General features: G+C 44.1%; 1 protein-coding gene across 1 annotated transcript in view; it reads right to left on the reverse strand.

Moving 5' to 3' along the window:
* Positions 1–24,569, reverse strand: part of NFATC1 (nuclear factor of activated T cells 1) — a 109,598-nt gene that overhangs the window by 69,851 nt on the left and 15,178 nt on the right. Inside the window, exon 3 of the mRNA XM_058025065.1 lies at positions 20,505–20,664. Within this exon, the coding sequence (XP_057881048.1) occupies positions 20,505–20,664 (160 nt within the window). The remainder of the gene's footprint in view (positions 1–20,504; positions 20,665–24,569) is intronic.

Raw genomic sequence — 24,569 nt, forward strand, 5'->3', positions numbered from 1 at the left:
TTACTGTCAGCTGGGTGCAGTAAGAATATTCCACAGTTCCCTCAAAACATGGGAGACAGGTTTAACAGTGAGGAGCAGTGGCAGTAAAAGCACAGTTGTGGGACTTTAGGCTGGTAGGTTTGCCAGCAGTCAAAGGGAATATCAAGCTAGATCAATATAAAATGGGATGGGAAAAAAGGGTGACTGAGCATTTTTCTTGGTGAGGAAAGATCTCACATGTTCATATCCATGCATATTTTCCATATATGCTCTGGGGTACTGTACTAGGTGGAAGAGCGATTCAGTTTCCTGGCGTGCAACATGGGATGCATGCGTCAGACACCCTATTTTTATCTTTTTCTCTGTGTAACACAGTCCAAAGCTCCTAATAACTCAGCGGTTGAGTATGGGTGACAAAGGTGTGCTCAGCTACAGCATTCATATTAAAGGACGTGTCTTTCCTACCAGGCATGCTTTCCTTGGCAATACATAGATCCAAGTGGAAAGAGGTGTACTTTCCCCGGCTGTGAAACTGTGAAAAGAATTAGCTGCAAAAAAGGACCAGGAGCACAATGTTTCTGAATGAGTTTCCCTTCCCAAACAAAGGCAGTGATACAGCAGTCACCTGGTTTGGTACAAAGAAAAGATGCAGGAAAGACTCAAATATGCAGATAAGAACTGTGTAGCCAAGTGTTTGGTTTCAAAATGAAAATAGGTCATATTCTCTTATTCTGACCAAACACTGACTACTCTGCGCTTTTCCTCAGAAAACTTTGAACAACACTGTTAAAAATACTTGAACACATCTCAAATGACATTTTCATTTTTATTGTCTGAAGCTGCTAAGATCAAAATCAGACTTAATTGCAGGCCTATTACACACTCCTCTAATTCTATCAAAAGCGATGCAGTCACTGGTAATTAACACCAGAACAGGACCGATCACAGCTAAGCTCTTCGTCACCATACATCCTCTTATGCAAGAGAGAGGGAAAAGGCTGCATGGGCTGAGCCACCGCATCAGGCCTTCCCTGGGATTCCTACACCTCTCTGTCATCGCTTTCCCAGCGCTATCTCCCACCAACATGTCTCGATTCTCACCAGTAGGCTGCTGCTCATCTCAGTGCAGGGTGCCAAAGCAAACACCAGCCTTTCCCCAGGGAGATGCACTGGGGCTGGATGTTTTCATGTGTCCAGATGCCATGGCACCGAACACCAGGAATCTTCCAATCTCCAGTGGCCAGTGAAGTGTGAGGGAAACAGGGCTGTCACCCCTCACAGCCACGAGCAAGGTACTATCTGATTCAGTCCTACAGCTATGATGACCTCCGGTTTATCACAGACGTGAGCATACTGAGGCTGCCTGGATTCCAAATGTGCTCCTGGTACACATCTATTAAATCTGCCAATTGGAATTGAACAGACTTGGAAACGATGAGCAGAAGGAGATGAGGTGTTCTGAACACAAAACCTTCCCAAACCTTCCTACAGTTACTAAATTTTGAGGAAATTTTGCAAGTGACACATCCAATAACTCAAACACTATTTCAGCTTCAGTGGTTATTCTAGAGTCAGTGAGGAAAACTTCTATTATTTAAGCCATGGCTTTATTTTAAGAAACACAGTTGAAATATTCTGCACGTTCCGTTTCCAAGTGCTTTTATGCTTTTGGCATGCCCAAGCATCTGTTGAAATGCTCAGAAAGCTACCTGTCATAACAAGGAAGCCTCTGTCTGGAGAGGCTCCTGGAGGCCACCAGAAGAATGGCCCTGTTCTCACGGGACACACCAGGTACACCCTCTGCACCACCCATGACATCAGTCAGGAAGAAAGGGAGCTATCCTGTGTAATGGCTTTCAAGTGTACTTACTGCGAGTTTGGGGAAAGGACTGCAAAAACCCTACAGTGGTGCATTCCTACAGACCCGGACTCTTTTGCAAATATATCAAATGAACATTGGGGTATAATTTAGGGCTTAGCCTGCCTCAATGCATTAAAGGCTGAGCTCCCACTAATAACAAAGCAGGGCATGACCAGGGACTTAGTATTCACTCTCCACACCAGTCAGCAGCTGTGCTTGAGACTCTTGAGGCCCGTAGGGGCTGCCTCCTTAATGATAATGATGTGCCAAAAAATGCCACAGGGAACATCCATATCAGTGCGTGTGTTTTTCTTGCCTGGTTTCTTATGTTTGGTATATAATAAAGACAACAATCCATTTTATGCCTCTAAAAATACTAAGTACAATAAATACTTACCTGACCATGTAAATGATGGCCACACTGCTTGCAGCAGGTACCACAGTGCTTATGCTCAGCAAAGCCTTACACATCTACCTGTACCATTTGCACTCCCAGAAATGTTCAAGGAATACCCGAGTCAGTCTGGTGAGACTCATCAGGGAGACTAACAACCCAAGTCTGGTGTAAGGGTGCTTCTTTCCCTTTTATCCCCATCAATGTTTTGGAAAGCAATGCTTTCAAAAAAGGTCAAACAGAATTAAACCTATAAAATAGGGACATTTTAAAGTCAAGACAAGGGCTGCTTGTCTCTTTAAGCTAGAGCTTTGGAGCTACACACTAAATAGCTTTATTGCTTTTCAAGCAGCAGGTATTTTTTTTTCAGGAACTGCACATGATGAATGATAAAATAAAACAAATTGTCATGTTTTAAAAGTGTACCTAATATACAGTCTCAATAAAATACCATCAGTGAGTGCTCAGTGTCCTGGTTTTTTAAAACCAAATCAAAGATCCAGCTGTTTAATCTACAAAGAAAGTGCACAAACATCCTGCGTATTGATTTCAGCAGTTAGCACTGAGCACACATAAAAATAGCATCGTGAATCTGATTTTCAAGAAAAAGGATTTACTTTGGGCTCCCACACGGCAGCACTGGAGGACGTAAGCCACTGCATCATGGGTTTGAACAGCAGGAGGGAAAAGCTGATCTTGCGGGCAGTGACTGTCATGTGAAGCGCAGGCACAGGGGGTGAGGTCAGGAGACCAGGGCATCTATTCTGGTGTGCACTGCAGAGATCCTGCCCGGCCTCTGCCTGGGCAGCCAGTGAGCTGCCCTGCCACCATGCCTCCAGGTGAAAATGCCCAAAAACCTGCTGCTGAACACTCTGGGAGCCAGCAACCTACACCTCTGGGAAAAAGAGTCAGGAAAAAACTGCCCCATGCGTCGCAAAATTCCCTAATACCTATTCTGACCTGGTTTGGGCTTTAACTCTTTTGTAGGGGGAGGTCTGAGAAAAAAAACACACCTCAGATGCCCTGACATGGGGGACTGGGACTGTAGCAACTCTCCTCTCAAGCTCCTCTCCCAAATCCAGGTGACATGGGAACTAGTATATGGAACTCCCCTCGACCCCTCGGCTCCAGAGGGAAGCTGGGCAGTCCTCCTGCAGATCAGGGGTGCATGCTGAAGAGCAGCAGCAGGGCACAAGCAGGCAGCTGTACCCTGAGCTGCCAAGCAGAGCCAGGCAGGGGCTGGCAGCCCCTACTCTGGGGATTCAGGTCCCCACAGGACAAGGAGCAAGCAGCCCTGGCAGTGCCAATGAGGCAGACAGGCAGCATCGACAGAGCACCAGCAAACCACTGAGGCACGTGTCTTGCTGGGCATGTCGCAGAATCCCTGTCTCTTTGCAGCTGTTTCTCTCCACCTTCAGGCTCACACTCTGCAGGTGTACACATTTCAGTCACTGCCACACCATCCGTGTGCCCCTTGCTCTTTCCAGACGCCTAGACGCCCACTTCCATGTACCTAGGACTGAGCGAGGCACATCATCCTGACCAGGAAAATCTTCCCTTTGCCAGCAACCAGGCAAGCAAGAAGGGGCACTGGTTTTTGGATGATGTGCACTGCTCAGCTCCAGACTCTAGTACTCAGGTACTAAACTTGGTCTGCTTGGACACTCCTTCGAGAGGACAAGCCAAAAAAAGGGGAGCATCTTATTCAAAACAACAGAGCAGACAGACTTCAAAATGAAATACAGTAAAAACAGAACAACTTCTCAAAAAACAACCAAACAGAAAATAAAACACTTCCTTAGGAGCTGAGATGACCCTCTGGCTGTGACAGATTTTGCTGTACTACATCTGATGCAGTTAAACAAAAAAAGAGACTAAATTATGCTCTGTGCAATGAAACACGTTACTATCCCATAGTCTTTCACTTACTTAATATAACATTGTAACAGGAATTCCTACAGATTTTTGTGCTACTTTCAGGATTTATTTTTTCTTTCTGAAAGTGACTTTCCTTGGATTTATTCAAACTCTGTTATAAGATCCAAATGCAGTCAGAGCTGGTCCACAAATAAAAATAAGATCGCTTGCTCCTGCAAGGGGCCAACCCTGGGCCAAGGACTAGAGCTGGATGGGAGAGCAGTGAATGGAAACAGCAGGAGTATGTTTTATGTGGCACTTTCTAGTGCTGCCACTTGGACCTTAACTCAACAGAGCAGCAAAAGAGCAGCTGTTCACATCATGATGAATAAAGATCTATATAAAACTTCCAGCTGCAAATACGCTGAGGAATTATTAATCTTAATGTAATAGAGATGCTGTACACTCAGTCACTGGCTCACAAGTAATTTCAGTCTCTATCCAGGGAAAAACAGCCTTCGTGGCTGCTGGCTCTGAGCACAGCCATGAAATCTCCTTGTCTAAACAGCCACAAGATACTGCTCCCTATTTCTAGAAAGGATTTTCCTCCTAAAAAATAGACGTACCTAAAAACCAACCCATGTCACACTCCTCCTAAAACTGTTAGACTCACAAGAGAGATGCCTATTAGAAAAGGAGCTACTAATATTATAGATTTGTAAGTCCTGGGCACCTTATTCACTAGGACACCAAGAAATCATTACGGTTCTCATGACATCTTCTACCCCAAGACCATAGAAATGTTCTTCTAATCCTTGCTGCCTCATCACTCTCCAAGGATTATAAATCCAGGTCTGGGGTAAATCCAACACAACAGTGTCCTCCCTGAAACTACCCAACCCCTCACTCTAGAAACTTAAGAAACTCAGTAGAGTAGATACTCTGTTAGGTTTCTACTCAAAACATTTGTCTTCAGCATCCTTCACAGCTTTCAGTTTGGGGAGTCATACCCATGGCCATGCATGGGTTAAAAAAAAAAGATCACAAGAGCCCTACAGAAGGAATTTATGACACCTTCTTAGGCAGATAGCCTGGACAAGCTCACACTTGTGAGCCTGCCTTTCGCCATGCTGCTGACGCACCGCTCGCACCCAGCAGGCTCTTGTGGTGAGCACAGGCTGGCCCGGGATCCTCGGGGGTGTGTCAGGTGCCGTCAGCACCATGTCCTTCACCGCTGCCCATCCCAGCCATGCTGCAGCACACTGCCAGCATCCCTCGCTGACTCCATCCCAGACACACCCTCAATGCCATGTTTTAACTCGATGGCTCACGAGTGCTTCAGGAAATGCACGACTTTGAATTCTCACCCTTGTGAATTTGAGGACAATGGGGCACCCATCTACTCACAAGAGTTATCTGATTAAAGGCCAGTGCCTTTGAGGTGCATGTCAAGATAAACACTGGCTTGTATGGGACAGAGAGAACTCAGTTTCAGGCTGAAAACTTTTGGAGTTCAGGGACATCAGTGAGACAATATTAAACTAGAAATGGCTGCCTTTTTTCTCAATTTTAACTTCTCTGCAAATGACATTTATTTAAACCGCTACTGAAGACAGAAAGCTGGGGCTATGTTTAAAGGCTTTATCTCTGTAAATATTTGGAGAGCTATAAATACTGAGCCATATTCATAATAAGAATATTGCACTTACTGTTCTGTTGCCACGAAAATTACTACTTCCAATTCTTAATTTCTCTGATTTGCCAAGTACTTGTTTAAAAAGACCAAAAAAATCTTATGTGAGACATTTTGCTATTTAATTAGCCAATGGAGTCAAAAGCCACAGCACAGAGCAGGAACTAAACACCCAAGGGTGGAGGCAGATAAAGCACGTGTGCAGTAGCATGGTATACAGCTGTATGCCCCAAGTGAGACTTATTATAATCAGATGGTCCATGAATCAAGCCCTGACTGCTTTCTGTGTTTGGGGAAAGGAGGCTGGCTGAAGGTATGAAATAAACCTTTGAAAGCTTCTTCTGAAAGCCACATGTATACTGATGGCTTACAGCTTTCACAGTACTTCTGTCCATTTTTGTCTGGGTTTTTTTTTTTAATTTTTATGTAGGAATTAATTAAAAGAAGGAAAACGTTTCAAGGCTTTTTATAAAAGTGCAGAGCAAAGATGTCTCAGATGAAGGTGCAGTGAGCTGGGCATGGAGTGAGCAAGTTCCTATCTCCAGCACTGCCAAAGTTTTTGCTTTATCAGAGATTATGATTTGATTAGAGCAGGAAAAAAATCATAACAACTTTTTACGTATTTCCAGACTTCTTTGTTTAATCAATCTGTGCTTCAACCTCCTCACAAAACAAAGGCAGTACCCACACTGCCAGGAGACCACTTCTGGTCCTACTCTACTTCCCCAAACCACCTTTGATCCACCTGGTGCTACAGCTCTGATTACACTGCAGTTGTATCTGAGAGCATGTCTTCCATGGAAAGCATCTAAATGCAGCAATAAAAATAGTTCAGGTGTATCTTATAACTTGGATTCAAAGTTTTGACCTTCAGAACAGTCTGATTAAACTATAAGAAATATTGAGAGATTGGATTCCACACTGTAAGTTGCTCGAGGGTGATGCCATTGGTTGATGCTTTTTTTTAATGAAAAAAATCCAAAACCCAAATGGATGGAATAGACATGACTGACCAATGAGCATACCATGAGATGCTCTGCCACTAGTGCTACAATGAACTGAAAGGCTTGAGATCTCCAACTGCAAGTAAATAAAATAAGCATGAAAGATTTCTAAAACTTTCTCAACATACAGGGGACTATTTTCAATCAATCATTCTAAATATTGTCACATTGAGGAACATTATTTAGCAACAGCTGTTGCACTAGAATTTCTGACTTGAACACTCAAAGGCTAACACCACAACCTTGCTTAAAGCCAGTGGGACAGCCAAGTAAAATGCTGCAAATATTAACAGCAGAACTTGCCAATTAAAGCCTTCTAGAATAGCTTATCTGCTGCTGCAAATGCACGAGACTATGCTGCAGTCAGTGGAGCAGGATGCCAGGGCATGACTGGGAACTGAGGAGGATGATGGGGTAACAATATCTCCTTTGAAGGGAGGTAGGACAAGGAGGTGATGGAGACCAGAATCTGTGTTTTTACACCCAAACCAAGACTGTGACTCTATCAACCTGCTGACTTCAAGCATGAGGCTCTAGTATGAGTCAAGTTCCAAGCCAGAGACAGAAATGCCAAGGTCTTAAAAGGCACTGCTTCTCCCAGCCATAGTCCAGCCTTACCTGGGTATGCAGCCTAAGAACTACATCTCAGTCTTGGCAAACTGGTAAGACCTTAAAGCCTGCTGAGCACAGTGAGAAACAATTGTACACAACACATCCAGACAAAAGAAAAAGGGAAAAGCCAGGTGATTCATGCCACCTTACTTTTAACACGTACAGGCTGGACAACAACAAGGTCTAGTCACCTTGGCTGCCATCACAGCCAGCAAAACAAGACAGGCACTCTGAAGGTGTGATTTACCCAAGCAGCTTCAGATCTTCACATCAGAATAAAATTAATAGCTCACTAAACTCTGTACTGATGAGCCTTCCCCTGATTACAGAGAGAAACCAAGGCAATTAGCTCAGCAGCAGACATGTAAGAAGCTCTGAAATGTGGACTTGCCCCTGTCACTTGCCCAGGCCACAGTTCAAAGCATGAGTGTCCCACAGTCCCTGGGCAGTGCTGTGAGGCACACACACTTTACCCTAAGACACGGGGCAGATCTCTTGGGAAAAGGCCCCTGCAGAGGCAGAGCCCACTACAGACATGATGCTCTGCAGCAACGTCACCAGCAGGCATTTCATTTCAGGCAGCCACCCAGAGCTTTCCACAGCAGAGGCACAGGACCATCACCTCGGACAGTGGTATTTCGCAGCCCTTTCCCTTCCCAGAGGGAAAGATCAAAGTCGCCTCCCCCACAGCCTACATTCAGTGCTCTGGCTTTTCCACCCTGGCCTTGGGAGCCTGCTTCAGCCTGGTCCTGGAGTCAGCCTCGGCACAGGCTGGGCACAAGGTGGTCATGGCCAGAAGGCAGACACTTGACCAGCTCTCTGCAGCCTCCCTCCCCGTGCCTGCGATGGGACTACTCGCCCTCCCTCCCTTCCTCAGAAGGGTGCCACAAAGCAGCAGCTCATGTCCCTGCAAAGACTTCAGCAACCCCCCTAGTCCCAAAAGGGCTCCCGACCTCTGCTCTGGAGCACACAGGAAGTCCTGGAGCACCATCATGTACAGTTTCAATGGCCTTGCTGTAGTCATTGTTCCAAAACTGGATGGCATACTTAAACCTTAATAAAAAAAAATAGAATCCTGAGCCCTATTCCTGCGAATTACTACTTCTTACATTCAATTCAAGTGTGTATTACACACCTTTTTCTACTACAAAAAGGGGAAAGAGAATTTAATAATAATTGGAGAATCCAAGGGCCAAATTTCCTAATTTTTTTCTTTATTTTTACTCAAACTGGGGGAAGAAGAATGCTTTAACTCACCAGGCCATTTTCCTACAAACATCTGCTATTACAGATAGGCTTCCAGATTAACACTGCCCTGTGATTAGAGCAACTACCCCTGTAAAATCTATTTGAGCTAAGATTTTCAGGGATTTCATTTAGGACAGCAAAACTGCAGAGCCATTACCCAGCTCCACTATTTTCACTGCACTGTCTTGTTCTTTGCAAAGCCTCTCCAACCTGCTTCTTTCTCAACTGAGGCTCCTGCAGCCAGCAGTGGGGCTGTTCCAGTTCACATACTTTAAGGTTTTCCTGAAAACTGTGAGGGATTAGAAAATGAGGCTTTGATGTATCCAGGACATGTGCTTGAGATTACTTGTGTACCTAGATGCTAGCACATGTGCCTGCAAGTTGTGGTCTAAATTTGTTTGTCACTGCAAAAGAGGTGGTTGAAAATTAATTTGAAACCCATTTAGAAAATTATTTCAGGATTATTAAGGATTGATTAAAAATACCATCTAGAATTCTTTCTTTTTGTAACTGCATAGTCTGAGCAATTTATGAGCAATTTATGAGTTCCTGCACCTATAGGAGAGATATGCATATTTTATGTAGCTTTTTAAAAAAATCTCATATGACAGATACTACCTAAATATTCTTGTATATATAAACAAGACTGATCCATGCTGCACTGTGTTACAACCAGACTAAATACTCTTCACTGAAGAGGAGGTGTTACAAGATCTTAATATGGAGTGCTGCAAGAGAAGGCAGGATTTTTTGTGGCTTTTGCCTTTTTTCAACAAGTGATATCTTCTGTGGACTTCTCAGAGATGAAAAACCAAACTGACCCATATCAGTAACACTTTTTCAGCACTTCACAACTTTTAGACACGCTATTCCTGTTCAAGTCACTAAGAGTTTTACAGCTAAATCTACCCCTTCATGCTTTGCCAATTTTCTCTGGTGATTTTGTCCTAGAAATGCAGACAGTTGGTACATATATACAAGTGGAACTATATTAAAACCCACAGCAGGTAGAAAATAGTGCAGCCCAGGGAAGTTTTGTTTTTGACTCTCCTCATAATCAAAGCTATGCACAAAGCACAATGAGGCACAGTAAATAAAGACATTTCACACAGACAAGCACGAAAATCTTCCAAAACAAAGAAAATTAAATTATCTTTCAACTAAAGAACACACTGCAATGAAAGACTAAATGAGCAGTTCTAATTAAAACCATGCTGTGAATCTCCTACTTTCCACCACCACAAAAAATCAGCTAGTATTTGTGCATGTACAGCCACCCTCCAAAACCAGTCAAGCAGCTTTCCATCCAAACAATGCAAGACACAGCAACTCAGAGCTGTGAAACATATTGAAATTATTTCCATAGCAATCATAACAACAAGATGTAAGGCCAGGATATGCAGGGAGGGGGGGCTGGCAGCAGGAGCTCAGCCCCTCACCAGCCCTGGTGCTTCCTGCTGTCCCTGGCATGCTGCTGGGAGCACCTGAGCAGCATCCATCCCTTTGCTCCACATCCATCCCTTTGCCCCACATCCATCCCCTTGCCCCACATCCATCCCCTTGCCCCACATCCATCCCCTTGCCCCACATCCATCCCCTTGCCCCACATCCATCCCCTTGCCCCACATCCATCCCCTTGCCCCACATCCATCCCTTTGCCCCACATCCATCCCCTTTCTTCACATCCATCCCTCTGCCCCATATCCATCCCCTTGCCCTGTGGCTGCATCCAGTGCCCTGCTGCCCTGTGCATTAGTGCTTGCCTTGGCAGTGGTGGGTCTCATCCAAACCAGGCACTCTGATCCCTTCTCTGCCCATGCTCAGGGGCAAAGCGTTACATCCCGGTGGGCACCTGCAGGAGAGCCAAGGCACTGCTAGTCCAGCCGCCGGTGAACAGCAGCAGCACCCTGCAAGCCCTGCTCAAGCCTCTTTATGCTGACATGTCGCAGCCATCTGAGGCTCAGGTGTCTCTGCTTGCAGCATTAAACCAAGCAGCTGCCTCAGGTGAAAACGCTAAGAGGGGGATGAAAAGTCGGGACTAACCCTCTATGCGTGAGCTGCACTGGGGCTTCATGCACAGCTCATCTCTGAACAGCTCTCCAGAAACGAAACATGATCTCTCTCCCACCCCGCTCCCTTCTAGCTATTAATGTGTCTGTGCAGTGACGATGTGCTGCGGGCTTCCCAGGCGAGCCACTGTCCTTCCCTGCCAGAGAGCCGAGGGGACAGGAACGTGCGGCTGATTAGGCACAGCAAGTGTGGGTATCCATGGCCTGCGCAGAACATGCATGCTGATACTGCTGTTTTCATGCTGGCACAGGGACAGCAAGCAGCTAGATAGAGTAGACTTCACTGAACAGTCTAAATTGCACTCTTAGATGACATGAAGAAAGGTACAGCTTGCCCAAAGACAGAGGAAAGTAATGGGAAGATGTTGCTCAGTGATGGAGAGCTTGGCTCCAGAATCATCACGTCTGACTTGCTATCAAGACATCCGGTAAAAGCTTCAGAGACTTCATGGCCATTAGATGTAGACAGGCACAATGGTGGCAGAAAAAAAACAAGAGGCAGTCACCCTGAGGGATCCCAAAATCACAGAGACTGAAGACAGAGGAAAAAGATCCAGTTAGTAGCATTCACCTGAAAACCATCAAAAGGAAGTAGCAATATACAGGGATGCAACTGATGCCCAAAAAGTATCGGATTTTTAAAAGGGAAAACTTAGTAGGCCTCCTGAAAAGCAGCAAAGAGGCCTGGAAGAACAGAATGCAGCTACTGCAACTTGCTCCCCTTTATCATGCTATTTTTGGGCAGCTCACAGCCCCACACACTCACGCCTGACACCCAATCTCTTATAACACCCGTGGCAAGGCAGCAAAAATGTCTTACGGCAGATTTTGCAGCTGAGTAACCTGAGTAGCAATGCAGTGCACAATAATTGCCAGTTAATCAATGTATTCTTGCTTGACAGAAAGCTTAAGTACATGTTCAACATATCATCCAACTTTATGAAAGTTTAAGGACGTATTTAAGTACTTGGTTTCACTGTAACAGATCACTTTGCTCCACCTCTCAAACATTTATTCCCCCTCTCATTACACAGAACTGGACCAGCAGTATTTCTAAATAAGCAGGATTGCAAGTGGCAAGGAAGACGTTCTCTTTCTCAGGAAGACTGTGGGTTTTCACCAGCATTCACATTTGGCTGTAACACCACGTTATCGATGTCCCAAAGAGCAAAACTCATTGAGGGAGACTCCAGAGTCGGTAAGTCCCAAAATGTACCCACACTGTGCCTGCAAGTGCTGTTTACTGCATTTGAAACCTAGGCAGCAGACTTTTAAATCCCAGTGTGCATAACGTCTGCATGCAAACCAAAAGCAGGAGTTCCTCTGCTTTATTGGGTATTGAAACATTAAAAACAGGTGTTTAAAAAGTGCATTACAAATCTGTCTGCAACCTATATTATTTTTACCATGTGTAAGTAAACTGGTCACTAGCATGTTTCAACTGTTTCAGTGAAAATATGCAACTTCGGATAAATTATTTCTTAAACATGTCGAGGGAGACGAAAGTTTATTTGATTTCACTGCACTGACAGCATGCAACAAATTTTATTTGTGTATGTATACAGCAGATACTGTAATGGATCATCTCCCTTTCATGGCATGTATCACAGTAGATCTCAAGCTATTCTTCACAAAGAAAGAAATTATAAACCCCTGCTCATAAAGGAAGATGCAATGTACTTTGAGAGAGCAACTGAGTAATTGGACACCATATTTTCCACTGATTCAGCCTGCTAGTTGAAATAATGGCTAATTAAAATGGAAAATCTATATTATAACCATATATACTGATATTCCAGATCACAAAGTGTGTTACAGATGTAATTTTTTACTCTTCTTACATATAAAAATTAGAAAGTATAAAACCAGAAATTCCATTGGAGTGAGGTTGGTGTGAAAGGGATCTGAAATATGAACTGGCCTCCAGTATATCTTGATATAGAATGCAGGCAATATAATTTTCATGATATATGTTTTATGTAATTTGGAGTACCAAGAAAAAAAAAAATCGTTTGCCCTGAGATATTACTTTTAGGAACAGAGGACAGATGTCTAGTTCCCAAAGCAGACTTGTAAAAAATTAATCGCCTGCCTCATGCAGGTTAGCAGTATTTGGCAGGTAGGTTAGCTCAGCTCATAATGAAGCATCTGGCTTCTGGTAAAGCTGCATTTTAATTTTAACTGTGTTTCATTTCAGATTCTGGGTACACATTAACGTGCAATAATCTGGCAAGTCTGGAGCAGATTTGCTGATTGGTAACTTTGGTGTAGGTCTTCTCAACTACACCAAAAATAAATCAAGTGATGAATGTGGTTCATGCCCAGACCACAGCCTCACATATCACCTGAACTGCCATGAAAAGCTATTTTAAATCCACTTGTCAACACCTCACCCATCCAGTCTTATTTTCTCAAAAATGGCTAAACTAAGAGTCAGCAAAGCCCTAAGCATGTGCTTGAATTAGGCAGGCTAAGCTGTCTGACTTCAGGAGTGCCTCAATATGGCTTTGAATGTAATTTGGTTTGAGTTAGGGGTTTTGTTGGTTTTATTTTTTATTTTTTTTATTTGAGGTCTGCAAGCAAAAGGTCTACCCAGGTTGTATTTTTCCTTAGAAAAGTGGGTAGCCATTTCTAGCACTACTGGTACTCTCTGCCTTCTGATTCTGTGACAGTGCAAGACACATGGCATCTGCAACTTTTAGCAGGAGTGATGCAATATAAAGCACAGGACAAAAAGGATGGAATGGGCAGGAAAAGTTATCACACTCTAACAGTCAAGTATGAGTCGTGATTCCTTGCTGAAAAGTAGTAATACTCATTTTAGAGGTACACTTCCAAAATTATGATTAATTGCCCTTTTAGACCACATGCAGGAAAAACCCTCTGTCCACAATCAAAACAGTTCCCCAAGTCAAAAGGATGCAGCACAAGGCCTGAGGAAAAGTAAATCAGAGAGGAATCAGAGAGGACTACTACAGTTATGTTTTGCCTTTCTTGACTTTGCAGAGACTTCTATCACACTGGCTGCAGAGACTCGGGGTGCATGTCCGGCTGGTTACCAAAACCAGACTGACAAGGGAAGCAGAAAGGATGGCTCTGTGGGCAGTGCTGGAGGTAAAGGTTCCCTTCTAATCCAGAAGGTCTTTGCCATATCAACTGCCCCCAGAGGCCAGCTAGAAGACAGCCCACACAGTGACAGCAATGCCACTGACTCCCTTATTGCAAAGAAGAAAGAAAGGAAACCAGGAGAGGCCAATGAAAATGACAGATGGGAGCTGGTGTCATCACCCCCTTTCCCAAGGGAATGGAGACAGCACCAGCAGAGAATGTGAAGGTTTTCCATCCTCTCCTCCCTCAAGGCCATAAGCAACTTCTGCTTTGCCTGCAGCCACTGAGTCCAAAGTGAAGGCAAACCTAGGGCTGAAGCCTTGAGGCTGGAAAGCCAGACTGAACATCTCAGCATCCCAACAGCCGGGATATGTACTGCAGCGTCCATCATGCCAAGCGTGGGCGAGGTATCATTTTTAACAGAGAGCAGAGTGCATCCCCCAAGCCCTGGCTGATGGAAACTTCATTTCTCATTTGTAAAGGACCGTTGCACCAAACAGCAGAGGCCTGTCCCCAGGACAGCTCATAAATCAGAACTGAAGTTGCATTTTCAGGGTCATGAAATCTTCTCCAGCTGACAGCAGCACACTTTCCAGGACAGCTCCCTTCTGGACTTATCCCTCCTCAGGGAGGCCACAAGCTAGTGATACAGCTGTGCTTGTGGAACTACTTTGTAGCACCAACTTCATGTAAACCCCAAAAATGAGAAACTTTCTCCTTTCCAAAATACACTCTCCTAATAAAAAAAACCACCCAACAACTGTGATGAAAAGCTTTCAATGGGCATTCTTCCATTTGCTGGATTTATAGAAGCAATAGCAGCCTTAAAACATCTGCCAAATCATTCTACATTTCAGTTTTGATTATCTGTGTGCTAGTTTGAGGTTTTGCTTTAACTATACAGATGCAAGAAGTGAGAAAGCTATTCAGCTCAGATTTAGTCTTAAGAAGTACGGGCTGCCTAAAACAAGGTTATAAAGTGTAGGTTCCCTGTCTGGTTTGTTGTGTGATTGCATGGCTTTGTGCTATTAATTGCAACCTGGCTAACAGGTGCTTGCCAATGTCTTTATATGCCCAACATAAGGAAGGATTATATTTCCATCTGAACAAAACAGTGATGCTGAAATCTAAAAAGAAGCTAAGAGCAGCACAGAGAGGAAGTCCACCGTAGCATGATGAGTTGAATCACTGCTTAGTAATGAGAATATGCCTTCTGCTCTGCCCCAATATACTCAGAGAGGGAAGGGGGAAGCAGCTAACACTATTTTTTCCACATCCTCTCCTCTTGCTCAGGTGTCAGATGGCCATGAGCTGGATCCACAAGGGACTGTTTTTTCTTTATAATTCCCTTGACTCACTCAGCAATGGTGGCAGTTCTGCTGTTTAAAACAAACTTGTAGCAGTGGGGATCCCTACCAAGAAAAGCACTTAGGAACGCACTGCAGGTCCCACAAAATGGAACTCGCCATGGGTTCACTCTTACTGTGCAGCACCACAACAGTGCTGCAAAGAACTTGGCCTGCTCTGTCTGGAAGAGCCTTCCTCTTGGCTTCCTTCTACCTTCATCCTCTTTCTATCATCAGTGGTGAACAGCTCCTTCCATTCCTTTACTTTAGCTCTCCAGTTCTCTCTGGTTCCCATCAAGCCTTCTGGTTATCACAGGAATGTCTGACCTCGTGCTGTTGGCTGTGTGTGAAGCCAGGGTATGAGAGGTGCTAATCAGAGTGAGATGGCCCCTGAAGTTACACTGCTTTGTCAACAAGGCTTTCTATTCCCCAGGGGGTTTGCAAAAGGTATTCATTCCTCATAGGACTGGAGATGGTCTATAGGCTCTGGCAGATAGCTGTGGTGGCCAGCACCTGCACTGGGACTTTGTGCTCGTTAACCGAAAGCAACAAAACCAACCGATCCATGGGAAGCAAACAGTAAGACACTCCATGTGTTGCTGAAATGCACAAATCACTCAGGGGCATGTTGGTGCCTAATTATGGTGATGTGGAGATGTACAAAAAATACCAAGGCAGTGATTGCCATAGAAGGGAGCCTGACACTTGATAGTCACAAGGGGATTTAAAAATCCCAGTGTATGCCTCAAGGCCTTTGAAAATCAGACCTGAAATGCCTACCTGAGGTCTTGTCAAGAAAGGACACGATTATTCTTGAGCAAATCACCCAGAACAAACAACATTTTGACTATGTAAATCAGCAGACAAATAATTGAGTTCCGTCTGTAAAATGAGGGCGTTCCGACAATTCAGCTCTGCACAGGCTCAGATGAAATTTTGTGTTGGAGCACAGAAGCCAAACACAACTTCTACCCTCTCACTCCAAGAGGTACAGTGAAAGACAAGGCAGCATTCACTGTATATTCCATAATAACTTAATTTTTCAAGGGAAAAACAAATTCTGGATAGTACTGGTTATTTAGATAAAAAGGAAAACCCCTACAACTAATTTTCTTTCCTTTTTCTAACCAATTTATCAACTTTATGTCAGGAGTGACCTGGAAGAGAATTCATGGCATATTTTGAGTCAAAAAGTTTAATAATAGTCATGGCTTTTAAAAGTGCTTACTAGACTACTCTATGCATTTGAATATTTTCTTTCACTGTTGAATACAATCTTCTATGGGAGTACATCATGCCCTTTAATTAAACATTCTTGAGTATTTGGATTTTATCTCATAGATACACCACACCCTGCTTGTAAAAATTCCATCTCAGGCAGTCAAAGTGCTTGACTTATTTCAAAGATGAGTTATTAATTAGAATATCTACAGACCACGTATTTACAATCTGGTGCCATCCCTCCCTGGGGAGTGCAAACTTTTATCTGCTGCATTACTTACCTGTAGCTGAAACAGAGCCATCACTGGCTGGAATGCAAACCCCATCTTGTGCAACTCCTCACCACTACTCTCAAAAAGAAGAATTGTGAGATAGGTCCAAATGGAGGATATTTTAAAGGTGTTCTGGATGTAAACCCCTTGAATTAAATTCATTTCACTTAAAATGTGTCTGTAGCTACGTAATACTGTGGGTTTGCTAACTAACCTGTTTGCTTCATTTTGCTTTGTTTAAAAAATCCTCACCTGAGCCACGAAATCTTGAGAAGGAGTAAGTGCCAGCAGGATGGTAACAGACAGGATTTTGCTCCTCAGAGTGGTCCCAGGTTTAACAGTCACCGGACACAATATGCAGCTTCCCAATGCCTGGTACCTGCCAGGGCACCATCCCTGTTCTGACTCAGAGGTGGGAGTACTCCAGTCTAAAATCACCAAAGGCAACAGCAACTCGCGAAATACTTCCCCAAGCCAAGGGGTGAAAGCCAGTGCCAGCTGTGAGCTCACCAGCACCGCTCCCCAGCACCACTTGCTTGCCAATCCTCTGCGGCATTTTTAGCTCGCCAGGCGCGCCGGCTCATCCTACTCTCCAAACGTTTAGCAATCAGGAACAGCAATAGCTTGGAGCTGCCATGGCAGCCAAATACCCAAACAGGCAAAAGCAAAACGTGAAAGAGAGGAATATTGTGTCACCAGGCTCATGAGCCTTCACAGGCAACATGAAGCACTCCAAACCATATAATTCCTAAGTGCAGTGGGGAAGGTGCTGCCATTCCACAGAAGGAAATCCACAGGAAATCCTGCTGGCTGAAATACGCCTGGGAGATGGCACACGGGAGCTTCCAGTGAGCAAGTCCCATACATGATTCAGAGATGATAAGGAGCAAGTGGCAGACAGAACTGCTGCCACAGGCAGCCCCCAGCACGCACCAGGCTTGCCTTTGCGTGGGTCAGTCTGAGCTCCTGAGGCAGCCTGCCGTGCTCAGCTCTGCCTGCCCCTCCCTGTGCTCAGTTTGGGAGAGAAAAGCAATCTCATACAGTGGTGGCACTGAGCACAGTGCCAGCTCCTCAGCTGTACGTGGGGCCCTCTCCAGCTACACACAAAAGTCACCAGAGTGGAGGAGCTAAGGAAAAAATTGGCTCTGAAGCTTCATGTCATACCCATGAGAGACTCCTGCCCTCCTATGCTACTGATCTTCTCATCCAGCATGCTTGCCTCAGAAACCTTTGATCCTCAGACATTCCACCTCTTAAAAGAAGAGATCAGCAGCAAGGAAGCTAATGTTGCCTAGGAAAGATAGACAAACCTGCTCCAGCTGCAGAGAAAGCAACCTCCTGGCAATTTTGCTTGGGAACCATGCCATGAACAGTGGATGTTTTTTGGATTTACTTCTTCTCTGCCTTAGCATGCCCAACAGATTTGTGGAGGTATTAATGTGAGAACATCTCCTACTTTGGGAAGCAAGATGCCAATGAGAGGGGGTTTGAAACAAAGAGAAAAACAGAGAGGAGAGAGACCTCATCCATATTCTCCTCTTGTTGAAGATAAAGGGGGAAGAGCTTTAACAACAGCAGAATGAAAGCAAGTTTCCCCAAAGTACCAACATAAGAAAGACCTGAGGGTCAGCATGGGAAAAATGTAACAGAAAAGGGTAGTACAAGAGGTCAAAGCAGTTTTATGAGCGTTTTCCCTGAGTCAACAGAAAACACCACAAACATTAAAGAGAGAAAAGCTTGATCCAAAATCTCTCTCCTGAAGACATTCAGATTCTGTTTGAGCTTACATCTGGGTTTGAACTTCAAAACTTGGGCTCCTTTCTGTGTAACCCAGTGGGATGAATCAAACGTGATGCAAACCATCTGGAAACCTGCTGATGTTTCAGAGATGCATTTTTCAGGTTGCGCCAGTCACCAATTTAACAGAAAATACTCCCTAGATTTCCTTCTTATCCATTTATTTATACATACATTTGTTTTTCAGGTACTTCTTTATTTTTAAGTACTTACTATTTGTCTTACAAAAATTATTTATAAACACTTCTTTTCTTTTTGGAAGTACTTTTAACCAATCCATCTACTCAACTCTGGTCTAAGTCAGAGCTTTTATGCATTTCTTCAAACAGATAATTTGCCATGATGGCAATATCAGCACAGAAAAGCTTTTTCTGCATCTCTTTATGTTTCTGTTCTTTTTGGAGAAACGGACGTTTGGGTTGTAACAAAAGGACTGAAAAATACATTAATCCTTATTAAGCCGGTAGGGCCAATTGACAGGGCTGGGACTGTCTGCTTCCTCTGCCCTCCTTTCATGGCCTTCTGTAATTTCCTCTCCTCTCCTCTCTTCTGACACTTGTTTGTGTTTGGAAGCAGCATGCTCCCTCCTGACAGACTGGGACAGGGGATGAGAGGGGAAATGTCTGGACACATTTAGTCCAATTAAATGTTGGCATCACATTCAGTCTTTCCAAAATGCACGTAAGAAACTTTAAGTGCCAAGCTGGCCATTGCGAATTGATACCTCCCCATTTGCATTTCCTTGCATCAAGCCACAAACAGAGAAGGCATTAATTGTAAACAAGCATGTCTGCCACATGCTCCTCTTTAATATCATTCACAAATGTTCTGCTAAAACCTTTCAACTTCCAGCAGACAGCTTCCATAATCCCATGTCACTGACAAGTTCTGGCAGAGCTTAAGTGTGTTTGCTGCTGACAACTCCCCTCACTTTCCTTTTCCAGCTGTGGCAGCAGCACACATTTACACAGCAGCATTCTCTGCCCGGCGTCATCCCAGCCTCCCACCGTTCCTTCCACAGACATGTTTGCAAACAGGGACTTACAGCAAATAAACAAACACACACAGCCCTGCACGTGTGGTCCGTACATCATCTCGAGCCATCGGGGCTTTCAACAAGCCACTGCTCCCACAGCATGGCTTGTGGCACGAGCCCAAGCTGTGTGAGCATGGCAGCAGTGCCCTGGCATCCATGGGTCCTGTGGCATCCTGGCAGCGATAAACCCTGGGCTCTGCTGCACACAGGGACACAGCCCTGATGGGCAGCACTGGGAATTTAACTGCTGGGTGAGAAAGCAGCAGCTGGGTAGGGACAGGCACTGTCTCCCACTCTCTCCCACTACTTTTTCTTTTTTTTTTTTAAACAACCAAATCTTGTTCTTCCTACTCCTGAGCAAAGGCCTTTAAAAATGAATGAGACTACTCATAAAAACAAATTAAGGGTCAGTTTAGAGTGTTATTAAATTAAATGCTTTATACAGAGTAACTAAAGAGCTTGGTGGAATTCATGAAACTAGATTCAGCTCTCAGATGCTTTCCAAAGCAGCTGGAAGTGTTTTAGAAACTGAACAGAAAAACTCTAAAAGCCTTTGCTCAGAACTCACTGCAACATCCAAACCAGCAACATCTACATCCCTGCTACAGCTCTGCACTCCAACATGCATTCACAGATCTGATTAGATCCAACTGCCAGTTAAGGACTAAATGTACTGAGGCACGTCCCCAGCTGATTTCAGTATAAACTGAATAAACAGTATAAAGTCTGGAGTCTGACTGCACAAGTCGGTCCATGGTCACCACTGAACACTTGCTGAGCCCCAAACAGACAGAGCAGCGATCCACCCTGTATTCACATTGCTCTTGCATTGTTTTCACCAAAAACTTGGTCCACCCAGTTTAAAATGAAGTCTAAGGAGTGGTCATATGCAGGAATTTCTGAGGACAGGAAAAATCTCCCATTACTTTTTGGTTTTAGAGAAGAAACAGCGCTCACCACAGAGCACTGAGATACACAACCTGTGCTGCTGGTTACCCGTTTGGTACCTGCACAATGGGGTGCCCCCCTGCAGATGCTTTCACAGCCCCTCGACTGCCTTCTGTCTCGTAATGAGCTCGGTGGTGAGATTTCGGCTGCACCTCGATGCGCAGTTCGTAAGGTCCTGAGTGAGATGGCAGCTGCCAATCCAGAGCAGGCAGGGATGGGCTACAATGGAAAGGAAAACAGATTAAAAATTAACATCAAGGACACTATCACAAACCACAAGCAACCAGCACTATTACTTTAGACACCAAGTCTCACAGTTCATCCTTCACCCTCTTACAGTTAAAATTTAATCTATAAGGATAATGTCATAAGTAATTTAGAAGGTATCGGCTATTTTAGGAAGGTTCATGGGTCGAGCATATCTGTTGGTCCAGATGCTACCTGATTTGTATCCAAAAGGGAAAATTTTTAAGACACAGATTACAAATATTATATATACTAACTCTCAAAGCAAAATAAAAAGGCAGAAAGACGCGGGGGAGTTTTAGAAAGACGATTTCTGCTGTGAAAGTGAATGCCAAACTAGTTTGGCATTTAATGAATCTAATGGGTTTCAACAAATCTGCTCTGTTTACAGGGGGTGGAAAGAAGAAGGAAAAGCTATTTCCCTGCTTCACTCCCAACACAAAGCATGTCTGAGAGCCTCGAAGCAAAGCTGATCTCTTTTGGGTTAATACACTTCAAAGGAGAAAACTCTGAAGTCAGGACTTGCTTATGAATCCTATTGATGGTGATGAGCAAGCCTGCAGAACATGCAGCTCACTCTTTTGGCTCAACACTGACTCTACAATTAACTAAAATACTAAAATACCAAGCACCTATTACCATCAAGCAGCCTGACAGCATTCAATGGTGAGAGAATGAGATTCTTAGAAACCCTCTTCCAGTATAAAACCACACTTGAAAATAGCTGGGAGACCTCTAAGAAATGCCAAGTTGATGCTTTGAAAGAAAAGAAACAAGGACAGTAGAAACAGCAGCCCTGAGACAGACTTACTAACCTTAAAATTTAAGCAATAAGGTTAGTGAGTGTCTTTCAAAAGTCTTGGCAAGTAGTTAAACAGCCCAACTGCAACACCCTCCCCTGCCCTTTCATGTGAAACTTCATTACCTCTACCATCAGCCTGGAGAAGACAACCAGCAAGCAGAAAATCGTGGCCCTTTGTAGGTGCCATGGGCCAGGGGTCCCTGGCACTGTGAGAGGACTTGTGCCACCACAGCCTGCAGGTAAGGGCTCACCAGCTCTCCCCAGCCTGCAAGGGGGCTGGGAACTGGGGATTTACTGGATCCTTGCCTCACTGCTGCAGCCCAGGAGCAAGGGCAGTCTGAGCAGTAGGAATCACAGGTGACATCTTCCCTTTCCCTGTGAGCTGCCTGAAGGGGAAGGGATGTGCAAGAGCTTCCACACTGGATGCATACACTGCAAACACTTGTTCAGCTGGAGGCTGGATACTCCATGTTACCACCCCAGTGATCCACACTCAGCGCACTGGTATATTCCATAGGCACTACAGTTCTCAGCAGCCCTGCTGGCTCCACTGCAGGACAGGACTTCTACCACTAGCACAGGCACTTTTGTGCTTTGCTTTTTGGGTTTTTGAGTGCTTACCCAGCCCTGTACCACGAGCATATTGAACTCACATCTGTTACCGCCTGTGTGCTGAGCACTGCTGAGACTTCAGGCAGTGCTACATTTCCCTACCTTATCCTTCTTCATGTTTTACAAGTCTGAGCCACGTATCTGCACACATGGACACACACTGTACACATTACAGGGGTCAGCTGGAGCCACCACGTCCCAGCCCGGGTGAGGACCAGGACCACCTTTGCTCCCTGGGCACCTCCTGCTATTCCAGCACAGCTCAGTGCCAAGTTGCAGGCTCCAAACATCAAGGTATTCTGTTCTCCAGCCTTCAGGACATGGAGCCCAATAACAGAGAGAAAGGGAAGTATTCATCATCCCAGCTCACCCTAAGGGGAAGCTTATCTAAAAGAAAGTTGTCTCTGCAGGTTCTGAGCTTCCATGAACATCTGGAGTCCAGAGAAGCCAGGGGGGCACCCTCTCCACTGGCAAGATCCTGCAAGGGACAAACTGAATTTTCCTTCTGCCCCTCCACAAATGGAAGCCCCAGCCTCAGCTACAAGAAGGATGTTGCACCCTCTGAGCTCCTGTGCAAACCTTTCCCCCAAAATGGCCAGGGCTTATTCTGGAGGTAAGGGGAATCTCTTCTGCTGCTACATGCTCATATAAGGAACGAGAAGACCGCAGAAAATTACGGACAGATGGCCATTGTATGTAGCCACTGCTCTTTGCCTAGCACTTTAGGTACACATATTTTAGTCTGAAAAAAAGATCTGGATGAAGCATATTTGAGTAATGATAAATGACAAAGAGTAGAGCAAAACAGCTGTGTCTCTCCTGGTGATGATCAGCACACATTTTTAAACAGATGTTTCTGGTTTTAAGTAAATTCTCACTTGATGGATTTTTTTTTCTGAGGATAGAACATCTATCAGATTAGAAATTTTTAACACTTAAAAAGGAGAACTCTGACTGACAGCATGTAGTCCTGAAGTGAAGAGGGTTGTTTTTTTAAAGATACATAGAAGTCATAGTTTTGTAATTAATGACATATCTTTGAAAGAAAAGAACCAAAGAAACACACAACCTCCCCTTTTTAAATCAGCACCTGAAAATGTTAGTATAATCAAGTTGCAAAATTCATGTTCTCAAATAAAGTATGAAAACAAAAATATGGTTTGCTGTTAGCCTCAAATCTACAATCAAAATTCCAAAGCACCACCTGCCCAATTACAAATTGACAATTAATGGGAGTTTTCCTGATAAAGGAAGCAAAGTGAAGCATTTAGCAGTGTCATGGACTGGGGCTGTCAGAACTATTTCCTGTTAGGTTATCTTCATCATGCACTTAATTTTCTGCAGCTAAACGTGCCTAAACGAAAAAGCCGAAAACCAAATTGTAGTGTAAAATCAAATGTAGTGTAGTGGTGTAGTGGTAAAATCAAATCTGGTTGCTGCAAATATTAATTTGAAAAGGTCCAAACTACCTCATCAAGCCTGTGTCACATAGAAGGCTCCCACCACAGCAGTCAAGAAGAGGAATTAAAGGTCTTCATGCAGTCTTCCTATCAAATACACATCAGTCTTTTTTCCTCAGATGACATTTTCCACCAGCTGAAAACCTGTCCCATTTCTTTCTGTGCCCTAATAAATCTCACTGTAGTCTTCCTAAATGCTACAATGAGGTATGGTTACTTCAAGGCAGGTTCACAAAACCTGGTGCTAGGCTGTAGCAAACTGGCTCAACATAACTCTGTCCTACATAAATCAGATTAAAAACCAGATGAATAGTGATTTATTTTGCATACACCAGATACACAGTATGATTAAATCAAAAACAGATTATCCAGTCTGGCTGACTTCTGCCTTTAGCAGAAAGATTTATCAAGTTACAAAAAAAAAAAAACAGAAAAAAAAAAAAAAAAAAAGAAAGATACTAAGTAGCCCAGTGGAATAGTTACAGGGAGGAAACAAAGCTAAAAACTTCTGCTAAACTTTTTAAAGGTGTTTAAGCTCCATTTTCACATGGCTGCTATCCATTTGGGAATTAAATTATAATTACACTTTCTAAGCTACTAGCCCAAGGCCACTGGAAAAAGAGATTCACAAACATTTTTGTTCCTAACTGCAGAAGGCACAAGAACAACTGCCAGTCTCACCCTGGGACTATCCCTGTTCTTGGACAAATACTGCAGCACAGAGTCACCTACCCCAGACAGCTGAGAGTGGCATGAACCACTGCCTAGAAGGAGAAGAGGCTCAGTGTCTTTCAGCACCCAAAGTAAAGTGAGTGACCTAGAAGGAATACAGCTGAGACTGGATGCCCTGTGCTAAACATAGTTTTTTCTGACAAGGAGTTTTCCTGTAGAAACAAAAACACAAACTACAAAAATCACAGGGCTGCTGAAACTTTTACCAAGCTGCTAGCTTGAATCTGCTCCAACTCTGCACCAAATGCAATTATGGTTATGATTTATTATTT

The sequence above is a fragment of the Melospiza georgiana genome, chromosome 1 (genome assembly GCF_028018845.1).
Source record: "Melospiza georgiana isolate bMelGeo1 chromosome 1, bMelGeo1.pri, whole genome shotgun sequence".
Lineage (NCBI taxonomy): Eukaryota > Metazoa > Chordata > Aves > Passeriformes > Passerellidae > Melospiza > Melospiza georgiana.